The sequence below is a fragment of the Bufo gargarizans genome, chromosome 3 (assembly GCF_014858855.1).
Source record: "Bufo gargarizans isolate SCDJY-AF-19 chromosome 3, ASM1485885v1, whole genome shotgun sequence".
In the NCBI taxonomy this organism is placed as follows: Eukaryota; Metazoa; Chordata; class Amphibia; order Anura; family Bufonidae; genus Bufo; species Bufo gargarizans.
Window position 1 is genome coordinate 601,755,320 of NC_058082.1, and position 15,096 is coordinate 601,770,415.

A 15,096-nucleotide genomic window follows, 5' to 3' on the forward strand; every position below is an offset into this window, starting at 1 on the left:
CAGGGCCAACTCAAAAGTGGAAACATTCTGTTCCCTAAACCCCAGGGACAGGCCTCATACATTAGACGCCTTCGCCATCCGTTGGCATTGGAATCTATGCTATGCCTTCCCTCCACTTCCTCTAATCCCGAAGGTGGTGCAGAAAGTTCTCCAGGACAAGGCCACGGTGATTGTGATCGCTCCCCTGTGGCCAAAGAGAAGTTGGTTCTCATCTCTCCAGAGACTTTCTCTACAGGATCCATGGCCCCTTCCGGTACGGGAGGACCTACTCCAGCAGGGCCCAGTTCTGCACCCAAACCCGCAGTTTCTGAAATTAGCAGCTTGGATCCTGAGTCCCAAACCCTGAAACTTCAGGGACTATCAAACGAAGTTATTGCTACTCTGAAAGCTTCCAGGAAGAAGGTAACGTCGGCAATCTACCTTAAGATCTGGAGACGTTTTTGTTCTTGGAGTGGGGATGAATCGCCACATTTACATAAACCTAACATCCAAAGAATACTGGACTTCCTACAGCGAGGTCTAGATCTGGGACTTAGGCCCTCTACCTTGAAGGTCCAGATCTCAGCCCTGGCTTGTTTTTTTGACCAAGATATAGCCGGTCATCGTTGGATCAAAAGATTCATCAAGGCAGCGACGAGGCTCCGCCCAACGATCACCGCTCGCGTCCCTTCCTGGGATCTGAACATCGTTCTTACAGGCCTTACCTTACCGCCCTTTGAACCCATGTCTGACTGTCCTATAAAATTATGGTCCTTGAAAACTGCCTTCTTGATTGCGATAACTTCGGCCCGCAGAGTAGGAGAATTGCAAGCCCTATCGATCAGGGAACCCTACCTCCGTATTCTAGATGATAGATTAATTCTCCGTCTGGATCCTGGTTTTCTCCCCAAAGTGGTATCAAATTTTCATCGGAGCCAGGAAGTTACCCTACCTTCCTTCTGTCAACACCCTGCTAATGACAAAGAAGCCACATTTCACTCTCTGGATGTTAGACGGGCAGTCTTAAACTATATCACTGTGACGGAAAAGTTTAGGAAGTCGGACAGCCTACTAGTTCTCTTCGGAGGAAGACTTAAGGGCCAGAAAGCCTCCCGGTCATCTATAGCCAGATGGCTCAAAGAAACTATTAGTTTTTGTTATCAATTACAAAATCTTACATGTCCAGTCCACATTAGGGCCCATTCCACCCGGGCCATGTCCTCCTCTCAGGCTGAGAGAGCTGGGGCTTCCCTGGAGGAAATCTGTCGTGCTGCCACTTGGTCCAGCATTCATACCTTTATAAAGCACTATCGCCTGGATCTTTCCAGATCATCTGATCTGTCCTTTGGGCGGAAAGTCCTCCAGGCTGTAGCCCCCCCTTGACTGATATATTTTTTATATCTCCTTGTATGCCGTCGTGATGATGCTATGGAAAGACCGGAATTAGACTTACCGGTAATTCTGTTTCCATGAGATCATCACGACGGCACGTTATTCCCTCCCTTGATTCAAATTATTTGACCTACCCAGGTCTCTAGAAGGTATGGAGTAATACCTTTTTTCTTGTTTTTACTGTTCTCCACCACCGGGTTGCTCTGTGTGATTTTGGAAACACTGGTGTTGGTGGTGGGAGAAGGGTATTTAACCTTTCTCTGTTCCTGCCCCTACAGAGGTCAGGGGTCAATCTCCTTGTATGCCGTCGTGATGATCTCATGGAAACAGAATTACCGGTAAGTCTAATTCCGGTCTTTTTGCAAAAAAATGACATTTTTCACTTTCAGCTGTAAAATTTTGCAAAAAAAAACGACATCCATATATAAATTTTTCGCCAAATTTATTGTTCTACATGTCTTTGATAAAAAAAAAATGTTTGGGCAAAAAAAAAATGGTTTGGGTAAAAGTTATAGCATTTACAAACTATGGTACAAAAATGTGAATTTCCGCTTTTTGAAACAGCTCTGACTTTCTGAGCACCTGTCATGTTTCCTGAGGTTCTACAATGCCCAGACAGTAGAAAAACCCCACAAATGACCCCATTTCGGAAAGTAGACACCCTAAGGTATTCGCTGATGGGCATAGTGAGTTCATAGCGGAAAATGATGATGATTTTATTTTTTTAATTTTTTCTTACAAAGTCTCATATTCCACTAACTTGCGACAAAAAATAAAAAATTCTAGGAACTCACCATGCCCCTCACAGAATACCTTGGGGTGTCTTCTTTCCAAAATGGGGTCACTTGTGGGGTAGTTATACTGCCCTGGCAATTTAGGGGCCCAAATGTGTGAGAAGAACTTTGCAATCAAAATGTGTAAAAAATGACCGGTGAAATCCAAAAGGTGCACTTTGGAATATGCGCCCATTTGCCCACCTTGGCAGCAAAAAAGTGTGACACATCTGGTATCGCCGTACTCAGGAGAAGTTGGGAATGTGTTTTGGGGTGTCATTTTACATATACCCATGCTGGGTGAGAAAAATATCTTGGTCAAATGCCAACTTTGTATAAAAAAAATGGGAAAAGTTGTCTTTTGCCAAGATATTTCTCTCATCCAGCATGGGTATATGTAAAATGACACCCCAAAACACATTCCCCAACTTCTCCTGAGTACGGCGATACCAGATGTGTCACACTTTTTTGCAGCCAAGGTGGGCAAAGGGGCACACATTCCAAAGTGCACCTTTCGGATTTTGCAGGCCATTTTTTACACATTTTGATTGCAAGGTACTTCTCACACATTTGGGCCCCTAAATTGCCAGGGCAGTATAACTACGCCACAAGTGACCCCATTTTGGAAAGAAGACACCCCAAGGTATTCCGTGAGGGGCATGGCGAGTTCCTAGAATTTTTTATTTTTTGTCACAAGTTAGCGGAAAATGATGATTTTTTTTTTTTCCTCTTTTTTCCTTACAAAGTCTCATATTCCACTAACTTGCGACAAAAAATAAAAAATTCTAGGAACTCGCCATGCCCCTCACGGAATACCTTGGGGTGTCTTCTTTCCAAAATGGGGTCACTTGTGGCGTAGTTATACTGCCCTGGCAATTTAGGGGCCCAAATGTGTGAGAAGTACTTTGCAATCAAAATCTGTAAAAAATGACCGGTGAAATCCGAAAGGTGCACTTTGGAATATGTGCCCCTTTGCCCACCTTGGCATCAAAAAAGTGTCACACATCTGGTATCGCCGTACTCAGGAGAAGTTGGGGAATGTGATTTGTGGTGTCATTTTACATATACCCATGCTGGGTGAGAGAAATATCTTGGCAAAAGACAACTTTTCCCATTTTTTTATACAAAGTTGGCATTTGACCAAGATATTTTTCTCACCCAGCATGGGTATATGTAAAATGACACCCCAAAACACATTGCCCAACTTCTCCTGAGTACGGCGATACCAGATGTGTCACACTTTTTTGCTGCCAAGGTGGGCAAAGGGGCACATATTCCAAAGTGCACCTTTCGGATTTTGCAGGGCATTTTTTACACATTTTGATTGCAAAGTTCTTCTCACACATTTGGGCCCCTAAATTGCCAGGGCAGTATAACTACCCCACAAGTGACCCCATTTTGGAAAGAAGACACCCCAAGGTATTCCGTGAGGGGCATGGCGAGTTCCTAGAATTTTTTATTTTTTGTCGCAAGTTAGTGGAATATGAGACTTTGTAAGGAAAAAAGAAAAAAAAAGAAAAATCATCATTTTCCGCTAAATTGTGACAAAAAATTAAAAATTCTAGGAACTCGCCGTGCCCCCCACGGAATACCTTGGGGTGTCTTCTTTCCAAAATGGGGTCACTTGTGGCGTAGTTATACTGCCCTGGCAATTTAGGGGCCCAAATGTGTAAGAAGTACCTTGCAATCAAAATGTGTAAAAAATGGCCTGCGAAATCCGAAAGGTGCCCCTTTGCCCACCTTGGCTGCAAAAAAGTGTCACACACGTGGTATCGCCGTACTCAGGAGAAGTTGGGGAATGTGTTTTGGGGTGTCATTTTACATATACCCATGCTGGGTGAGAGAAATATCTTGGCAAAAGACAACTTTTCCCATTTTTTTATACAAAGTTGGCATTTGACCAAGATATTTTTCTCACCCAGCATGGGTATATGTAAAATGACACCCCAAAACACATTCCCCAACTTCTCCTGAGTACGGCGATACCACATGTGTGACACTTTTTTGAAGCCTAGATGCGCAAAGGGGCCCAAATTCCTTTTAGGAGGGCATTTTTAGACATTTGGATCCCAGACTTCTTCTCACACTTTCGGGCCCCTAAAAAGCCAGGGCAGTATAAATACCCCACATGTGACCCCACTTTGGAAAGAAGACACCCCAAGGTATTCAATGAGGGGCCTGGCGAGTTCCTAGAAATTTTTTTTTTTTTGCATAAGTTAGCGGATATTGATTTTTTTTTTGTTTTTTTCTCACAAAGTCTCACTTTCCGCTAACTTAGGACAAAAATTTCAATCTTTCATGGACTCAATACGCCCCTCACGGAATACCTTGGGGTGTCTTCTTTCCGAAATGGGGTCACATGTGGGGTATTTATACTGCCCTGGCTTTTTAGGGGCCCTAAAGCGTGAGAAGAAGTCTGGAATATAAATGTCTAAAAATGTTTACGCATTTGGATTCCGTGAGGGGTATGGTGCGTCCATGTGAGATTTTATTTTTTGACACAAGTTAGTGGAATATGAGACTTTGTAAGAAAAAACAAAAACAAAAACAAACAAAAAATTTCTGCTAACTTGTGCCAAAAAAAATGTCTGAATGGAGCCTTACCAGGGGGGGTGATCAATGACAGGGGGGTGATCAATGACAGGGGGGTGATCACCCATATAGACTCCCTGATCACCCCCCTGTCATTGATCACCCCCCCTGTAAGGCTCCATTCAGACATCCGCATGATTTTTTACGGATCCATGGATACATGGATCGGATCCACAGAACGCATGCGGACGTCTGAATGGAGCCTTACAGGGGGGTTATCAATGACAGGGGGTGATCAGGGTAATCAGGGTGATCACCCCCCTGTCACTGATCACCCCCCCTGTAAGGCTCCATTCAGACATCAGCATGATTTTTTACGGATCCATGGATACATGGATCGGATCCACAAAACGCATGCGGACGTCTGAATGGAGCCTTACAGGGGGGGGGTGATCAATGACAGAGGGGTGATCACCCATATAGACTCCCTGATCACCCCCCTGTAAGGCTCCATTCAGACATCCGCATGATTTTTTACGGATCCATGGATACATGGATCGGATCCACAAAACGCATGCGGACGTCTGAATGGAGCCTTACAGGGGGGTTATCAATGACAGGGGGTGATCAGGGTAATCAGGGTGATCACCCCCCTGTCACTGATCACCCCCCCTGTAAGGCTCCATTCAGACATCCGCATGATTTTTTACGGATCCATGGATACATGGATCGGATCCACAGAACGCATGCGGACGTCTGAATGGAGCCTTACAGGGGGGTTATCAATGACAGGGGGTGATCAGGGTAATCAGGGTGATCACCCCCCTGTCACTGATCACCCCCCCTGTAAGGCTCCATTCAGACATCAGCATGATTTTTTACGGATCCATGGATACATGGATCGGATCCACAAAACGCATGCGGACGTCTGAATGGAGCCTTACAGGGGGGGGGTGATCAATGACAGAGGGGTGATCACCCATATAGACTCCCTGATCACCCCCCTGTAAGGCTCCATTCAGACATCCGCATGATTTTTTACGGATCCATGGATACATGGATCGGATCCACAAAACGCATGCGGACGTCTGAATGGAGCCTTACAGGGGGGTTATCAATGACAGGGGGTGATCAGGGTATCAGGGTGATCACCCCCCTGTCACTGATCACCCCCCCTGTAAGGCTCCATTCAGACGTCCACATGATTTTTACAGATCCATGGATACATGGATCGGATCCACAGAACGCATGCGGACGTCTGAATGGAGCCTTACAGGGGGGTTATCAATGACAGGGGGTGATCAGGGTAATCACCCCCCTGTCACTGATCACCCCCCCCTGTAAGGCTCCATTCAGACGTCCGCATGATTTTTACGGATCCATGGATACATGGATCGGATCCACAGAACGCATGCGGACGTCTGAATGGAGCCTTACAGGGGGGTTATCAATGACAGGGGGTGATCAGGGTAATCAGGGTGATCACCCCCCTGTCACTGATCACCCCCCCCTGTAAGGCTCCATTCAGACGTCCGCATGATTTTTACGGATCCATGGATACATGGATCGGATCCACAGAACGCATGCGGACGTCTGAATGGAGCCTTACAGGGGGGTTATCAATGACAGGGGGTGATCAGGGTAATCACCCCCCTGTCACTGATCACCCCCCCTGTAAGGCTCCATTCAGACGTCCGCATGATTTTTACGGATACATGGATACATGGATCGGATCCGTAAAAATCATGCGGACGTCTAAATGGAGCCTTACAGGGGGGTGATCAATGACAGGGGGGTGATCAATGACAGGGGGTGATCAGGGAGTGTATATGGGTGATCACCTGCCTGTCATTGATCACCCCCCTGTAAGGCTCCATTCAGACGTCCGTATGCTTTTTGCGGATCCGATCCATGTATCCGTGGATCCGTAAAAATCATACGGACGTCTGAACGGAGCCTGACAGGGGGGTGATCAATGACAGGGCGGTGATCAATGACAGGGGGGTGATCAGGGAGTTTATATGGGGTGATCAGGGGTTTATAAGGGGTTAATAAGTGACGGGGGGGGGGGGGGTGTAGTGTAGTGTGGTGTTTGGTGGGACTGTACTGACCTACCTGAGTCCTCTGGTGGTCGATCCTAACAAAAGGGACCACCAGAGGACCAGGTAGGAGGTATATTAGACGCTGTTATGAAAACAGCGTCTAATATACCTGTTAGGGGTTAAAAAATTCGGATCTCCAGCCTGCCAGCGAACGATCGCCGCTGGCAGGCTGGAGATCCACTCGCTTACCTTCCGTTCCTGTGAGCGCGCGCGCCTGTGCGCGCGCGTTCACAGGAAATCTCGCGTCTCGCGAGAAGACGCGTATATGCGTCCAGGAGGAGTAAAGCAACCACCTCCCGGACGCATATCTGCGTACAGCGGTCGGGAGGTGGTTAAACAAAAATTATGGTGAGTTAACTTGACACGTCATTGGGTCTTAAATGTTATATTGCGCAGGACAAGGGCTGTTTATTTACATTTTTTATACTTCCTAGTGATGTCACCGGCACTGATGTTAGGGCAGTGCCAAAGACCACCCATTAGTGCCGGTGACTTCACCAGGAACACTGCAAGGCGGAAGCCTCCACCTAGCAGAGACCCGGTACGTCACAGGATCTAAAGAAATGCTCCAATGCTCATATCCTTCTTCACCCAGGCAGCTGATAAGTCCGGGTTCAGCTCTGAACTTAGACAACCCCTTTAATATATACATATATTTTCATGCATAAATTTGCAACGTTGTTTTGCTTGCTTGAGAAAGAGGCCCACCAGAGAGAAAAAGGAAAGCTTTTTCCTCAATTCATGGACCTTTTCTATGCTTTTGCACATTCGCCACATTATCTGACAGCAGATCTGTACCTATGAAACTGGCTGACCTGAAGGCATCTGTGTTGGTCCCATGTTCATATGTGCCCATATTGCTGAGGAAAATATTTATGAGCCTCTTGGAGTAACTGGAGGGTTGCAATAACACCTAGAGGCTCAGCTCTCTCTGCAACTGCTGCACCCTCTACACTTTGATTGACAGGACCAAGCAGTGAAAACATTATCACACCTGGTCCTGACTTCTCCTAAAGTCAAAGTGCAGAAGGTGCTGCAGTTGCAGAGAGAGCAGACAGGGCCTTTAGGAGTAATGACAACGCCCCCGTTGCTCCTAGAGGCTCATTTGCAAATATTCAAACATAATTTTCCTCAGCAATGCGGGCACATATGACCATGGGACCAACACAGATGCCTTCAGCTGCCAAGTGCACATGTAACAGGTCAGTCAGTGTCATAGGTACAAATCTGCTGACAGATGCCCTTTAAAGCTGTGAGAGAGAACGGACGCTCTAGGATGGGCAGAACACTCAGCCTGATCATTATTCCAGGACAGACAGCTGCCACCTATATGGACGCCTTCCCTTAGACTACACTGTAGACACGTGGGCTACCAGTCTATGCACTGGTTATCCATTCTGCAATGGACCTGGCATTGCGTTGTGGATTCTGTTTATAACCACTGAAAAGAGCCATAAAAATGTTCTCCAAAATCAGCTGAGTGAGCCCGTCCCCATGCAACATGTAATACTTACTTCCTGATCTCTTCCGGAAGGTCACACTTTGGAAGCTTCTTCAGAGCCATATCGAAATACCTTTCTGTTAAAGTACAAACAGAAGCATGAGAATCTCCACAAAAGAGCGCGCATTATTCCTATGTGCTGCAATCCTGTGAAGATGCAACTTACAGTCTACAGTGCCAATGATTTTACAATCTCCATCCATTTCATATTATTCTAGATTACATTTAGATAACACATAGCAATCTTCCTTAGTGGGAAGGCCAGAGATCCCATGACAGGTTAACTTCATATGCACAGTACTGTGCAAAAGGTGTAGGCAGGTATGAAAAAATGCTGCAAAAGTAAGAATGCTTCAAAAAATAGGAGTGTCAATTGTTTACATTTCAATGTATTCTGCAGCAGGACAACCCCAGACATCAAGCCAATGTCATTAGGAACCATCTCCCGTGTAAAGAAGAACAAGGAGTCCTGGTAGTGATGATATGATCTCCACATCATCCAGTCTCTGTCCGAGATTACATGAAGGAACAGAAGGATTGGAGCAAGCCTACATACAGAGAAGAGCTGTGGTTAGTTCTCCAAGATGTCTGGAACAACCTCCCTGATGAGTTCCTTCACAAAAAAAAAGTGTAAAGGGTGTCACACAAAATATTGATTGGGTTTAGATTTCTCTTTGGTTCTTTCACTTTGCATTTTGCTAACCGATAAAAATTATCTATTACCGCTTTTCTTTTGGAAGGCATTCTTAGGGCTGTATTACACCAACAGATTATCTGACAGATTTTCTGACAATTGGTCAGATGGCCGTTTACACACAAGATCTTTTGTTACACACACCACACACACACCATCTATTGGTCTGATTAGACTGAAATTGGTCAGATAATCTGTTGGTGTAATACAGCCCTTAAGGTCCCTTTAAATGGGACAATATTACTGCAGATTGTCGGGAAGGAAGTGCTCCTTCCCAACAATCTGCTGCTCACTGGTGGAGGAGACTGGTGCCTTTACATGCAGCGATCTCCTCCAGAGCATGAAGCGGAGCGATCACTAATGCCATCGCTCTTCCTCATAATGAATCGTTTACACAGCACTATCTGCTGTCAGGAAACAAGGATTTTTGTGTACGCACAAATGATCCAATTACCCGATGAACGAGCATTTCGCTCGTTGATCTGCAGTACATTTACACCGCCAGATCATCGCTAACGAGTGTTACTATGAACACTCGTTAGTGATGATCTATGCGTTTCTCGGCTCTTGTAAACGGCACTTTACTCTGCAGCATATTCCCACACACTTTTGAACAGTACTGTACCTGTATACATATCTGCCCCTTGCGTTGACTACTGTATTGGATCTAACAGGTGCTCTATAGTAAAGAGAGGGAGCAAAGTACCATATATGTATATATATATATATATATATATATATATATAAAATTACGGTCACTTTCACATCAGCATTTTGAATCCGTATTTGTAAGAGAAAGCTTGTATCTGGTTTGGGATATATACAGTGTCGGACTGGGCTGTCAGTAAAATTTGAGAAAGGAGGATACTGGCTGTCCGGCCTCTGTACCTAGAAGTCATCTCAGCCACATGAACGTGTCTATAATAATAAACTGGGGAGTGTCTTAAATATTCTACCCAGTTTTTTCTATGAACACAGGCTGGTTCTGTACAATGCCTATCCATATGTTGTGCAGCAAGGGCTCATTCAGATGGCCGTAAGTGTTTTGCGGTTGGCAAATTGCGAAAACACGGATACTGGCTGTGTGCATTCCGCAAAGGGCCAGCGCTATATAGACATGCCTCTTCTTGTTTGCGATTGAAATGAATGGGTCTGCACTCAGTGGCAAAATTGCAGAACAAATGCGGATCCATACATTCGGCTGTCTGTATGAACGCTAAGTCTACTGTGTTATGTGCCACTTGTGCAGGGGGTGGGAGATAAGGGGCCCACTGGGGGATTCTCCTGTACCCCTGTAGGCCAGTCTGAGCCTGGATATATGCCAGAAAAAGTGCTTAGTGTATGTTCCAAATGTGATCACTGGACTCCTTTCACCCTAAAGACTTGACATTTTGGTATCTGTCGAGCTGGTAGATGTCATCACACAATTTTTTTTATTGTGGTTTGGGATAATGTAGTGCAGGGATCAGCAAACTTCGGCACTCCAAGCTGTGCTGAAACTATGACTCCTAGCATGCTCATTTGCTTGGCAGTTCTGGAAACTCCAAGAGAAGTGAATGGAGCATGTTGGGAGTTGTAGATTTACACCAGCTGGAGTGCCGGAGGTTGGTGTCCCCTGGTTTGGCAGACCATGCCAGTCTATTCAAAGGTATACAGTAAAATACATACAGTGCGGTATACTTTTTTTAATGGGAGGGTATGGGCGGCTTCAACTGCATTGATGGCAGGCTTCTGTCAGAACTATGTGATGGGGATCCTCCTGATACATACAATAGGCTCTGAACGCGACGTGAACAGGAGGGGACCCTACACACTGAAGAGGAATACTGGAAAGATCTGCACCTCTTGCGTTTTTGAGCGACTCCTGGTTTTGGCTTACAAATACTAATGCAAAGTACTGACCAAATTACTGCCATGTAATAGTGGCAGATCAGATCTCAGCGAATAAATGGAAATGATTAACCACGAAAACCAATATTACTCCTTAGAACTGTAATGCAGATGTGACTCCTGTGTCATGGGCATCAGGCTTTGCATGCACGGCTTGCAGTACAGTACGCGTTGGCATTTTATGTATTGCCAGCGGGTTATGATCAAGTCTAATGATCCATGTAACAATTTCAGTTATTGAATATGTACGCAATAATTATGGTTACTCCTGCTCCCAAAGGCCGATCAGCCGACTAAAAAACGTGACCTTTATAGACGGGACAATACAAAAGAGTCATTTTATAAACTTTCATCTGAATCATGGAAAAAAACTAAAACATGCAGTTCAGTGAGATGGTTGCAATTTTAGGACGCAATGTTCCTTAAGTCTCTCAAGATGATCTGTAATGTTTAAAAGTAGATTCCCTTAAAGGGGTTGGCCCATCTCACACATTACCCATATACTTCATCGGTGTTTCTGGTTACACATGCTCATAGCGATGAGGTCGGTGCACCTCTGCCTGCAGGGCTTTGTGGGAATCTGCTAGGAAATGTTTTGGCCACTGGATTTGAAAAATGTACAGTGTAGCTTTTTCTAAATCTAGGAGGGTGATATTAATGCATTTACATTTACTGAGATGTTCTGTCCCCCTGTTCACTGATGGTCGTGATGTATCTAGCAGCTTTTGCTTCTTTACTACTCATAGCCATAACTCCATATTGACCCTGCAGAACGTGGTTTACCATACTCCTACAGGTGCATTTCCACCCTGAATCTGCATCAAAACAAGCATGTATTACATGCAGATTTTGAGGCAGATTTTTGGTGTAAATTTGCCCCAGATTTCACCCTTTTCATTTGCAAAGAATAAAATTTGCAATGAAAATCTGCACTAAGAATTGACATGCTGTGGATTTCAAAAACCGCAAAGCAAGTCAATATTGAAATGTCAACATTTCGTCAAGTGCAGATTTTGAAAAAATCGACTCAGACGGTAATGTATAATGCTATGGATTTGACAAATAAACATTTGCATATAGCCTTTAATATGTTACAGGTCATCTACATTTTACACGTGCTCGGCTTTGCAATAAGGCTTCAGTGGTCGTCTACTCCGACAACCTCCAACACTAATTAACTTCTTGCTAAAATTAGCCTTACTGTGCATATAAGATACGGGAATTGTGTGTGCAGAGCAAGGAATAAGGCCAAGAAAAAAGCTAATTGCCCATGGACTGTGCCAAGTGTAATAATGCAGGCAGAGAATCCGTGTCATGTGCTGTACGGTCTATTGCCTTGATATTTAGAACAGGAGTTTAGTTAACGGCTTAAACCTCTGTAGTCAAAGGTTGTATGAGCGACCAGAATGAAGGACGTGCAAGTAACTGCAATGTTTTCTTAGGATAAGCAGTGAGCCGATAATATTACTCAGCGTCCAGTTCCATCTGGATTCAGCTTTGTTCCCACTCACTAATAAGAACTGACTTAACGCCTTCCTGTATAAACAGATTTGCTAAATTTGTGACATTTTTCTCATAAAAAATAGAAATCCAGGCCATACAGAGAAAATATTGGTTCTCTACTTGGATGTTCCTCCTGTAATCTGTAGCTGTAGCAAGCTCTATTGTTTTGCGGTGCATACGCTTGTAATAAGGCGTTTTAGTTTCAATCTGTTGCATACTATTGTATAGTGACCCCCTTGGAATAAATACCGATTATACTGGACCAGGCACCACGTGGCAAAATGCTTCTCTTCCACATAAAATAACTAAGTGGAAGCATCTTTCCTTAAAAGTTATATTTCAAAGTGTTAACAGGCACTCAATCACCGGGAATTGTACCGAAAACCAGTATTTTATTATACCAAGTGTAGATAAATCAATGCAGACAAAAATATATATAAAAAAAATAAATTGGTAGCTATTTACATTAAATAAGAATAAGTATTTAAAATCAAGAGTAGGGCACAAATTAATGTGTTACTCAGATACAAACTGACGGGCAGTAGTACATAGGACTGTACTAGAGATGGGCCTCATGCACACGACTGCTGTGTGTTTTGCGGTCCGTAAAACACGGACGGCGTCTGTGTGCGTTCCGCGGAACGGCACGGACAGCCATTATTATTACTGCCTATTCTTGTCCGCAAAACGCGGACAAGAATAGGACAGGTTATATTTTTTCTGCGGACCACGGAGCGACAGATGCGGACAGCACACGGAGTGCTGTCTGCATAATTCGCGGCCCCATTAAAGTGAATGGGTCCGCATCTGAGCAGCCAAAACTGCGGCTCAGATGCGAACCAGAACAATGGCCGTGTGCATGAGGCCATAGGCTGGCACTCAGTTATATATGTGACTATGCAAGGCAGGACACATCCTGAACCAATATAACAATATAATTAGATCCCAAGAAAAGGATCATAAAAAACAAGCTCAGTATGACCCTAAGTTCATACAATAATCATGCCGATTTGATAAAAAAATAAATCCTTTTTGTATCCAAAAGAAAATCAATGCTCATTAATTGTAAATAACTGTGAATAATGTCATTTCTTCACGATTCAATTTCTCTCTCTAATCAGTGTTCATGATTATGCGCAATAAATGGTAACTTGATCCAGATATTGTATATAGTTTGATTTATGAATCGGTGCTCATGATAGATAATTCTATTATTTTTATTTCTTTTGGATTTTATTTATCTATTTTTATATATTTTTATTTTCTGCATTGATTTGTCTACACTTGGTATAATATAATAAAATACTGGTTTTCGGTACAGTTCCCGATGATTGAGTGCCTGTTAACACTTTGAAATATAACAGTGCACCTAGATCCAGAAATTGAAACAGGTGAGCCTCTATATTTCTCTTATATAATGTTTCCTTAAAAATGTGTTGTTCCTCTGTTATTCTTCCAGGAAATGTATGAGTAAATTATATATTAAATTATAAAGGAGGTAATAACCACATGTGCCTGCAGGAGCTCCGTATTATAAGTTGCACTTAGTTTTTGGCTGTACTGTGTTTTTTTATTTTATTTAAGGGGATTGCATGACATTTATCAATACAAGGCACTTTCTAATGTACTGCGATTGTCCATATTGCCTGCTTTGCTGTCTGGATTCATTTTTCCATCACATTATACACTGCTCGTTTACATGGTTATGACCACCCTGCTATCCATCAGTGGTGGACGTGCTTGCACACTATAAGATAAAGTGCTGGCGCTTTTTCCTCTAGTTGTGCAGGCACGACCACCACTTATGGATTTTAGGGTGGTCATAACCCCTGGAAATGTGCAGTGTATAATGTGATGGAAAAATGAAACTAGTCAGCGAAGGAGGCAACATGGACAATCACAATACATTAGTAAGTGCCTTGTATTAACTGTGCCTACATAATAAATGTCATTTGCTGAAGTGAGACAACTCCTTTAAAGGGGTATTCCCATCTTGTGAATCAGGTGTAATTAAATTCCAAATCGCATAAATGATAACTAAATATATAACATTTTCAGTCTTTGATCCTTTTTCAGATATTTGGACTTTGATCTTTCTTGTGTTTACACTTGGTATCCATAGTTACGGCCACCACTGCGATTGCGCAGTTTCTTGTAGCGGAGCTGTTTTCCATGGGTGGCCGACACCTTGGGAGCGCGCACGTCGGAGCTGCATGGATGTCTATGGAAGGCTTCAGGGCATGCGCTGAAGCAGTTCCATAGAAAGTTATAGATCTGCCTGCTGCACCATCCTCCACTGATCAAAGAGCACATAGCTGTAGATAAGATGGAGCATGGAGTTTGTCTCTAATCTCTATATGTAAATATAAAGATAAGAGCGTTTAGTTTAGAGACAGCTCACTCTCGGTCTCAGCAGCACCTCTGCAGGGACGGAACAATATAACTAAGGGATCGTGACAGTCACACTTTTCAGCGCTGGTTGTCTCGATCCAAAGCCTGCTACACTAGTCTTGCTTTTCCACATGCTGCTACACTACCAGCAGCAGGAGTGTGCACGATCTGCCAGCCAAACTGTCAATCAAAGGCAAGCATCCTGCCCACAGCACAAGTGCAGGCAAGAGGAGGGAGCTGGAAGAGCAGATGGGATGTAAAGAGGACCTGTCATCTGAGTGAGGGCAGCAAAGTATAGCGACTGGGCTGCCATTCAGCTTTTACAGTACTAACAGGCCA

The 15,096-nt window shown here is 44.0% G+C and overlaps 1 protein-coding gene across 6 annotated transcripts in view; it reads right to left on the reverse strand.

The window, feature by feature from the left end:
* ST3GAL6 (ST3 beta-galactoside alpha-2,3-sialyltransferase 6) overlaps nucleotides 1–15,096 on the reverse strand; it is a 187,724-nt gene that overhangs the window by 22,676 nt on the left and 149,952 nt on the right. For all 6 annotated transcript variants that reach the window (XM_044284492.1, XM_044284490.1, XM_044284489.1 and 3 more), the window contains one exon: nucleotides 8,293–8,356. In XM_044284492.1, the coding sequence (XP_044140427.1) occupies nucleotides 8,293–8,356 (64 nt within the window). The remainder of the gene's footprint in view (nucleotides 1–8,292; nucleotides 8,357–15,096) is intronic.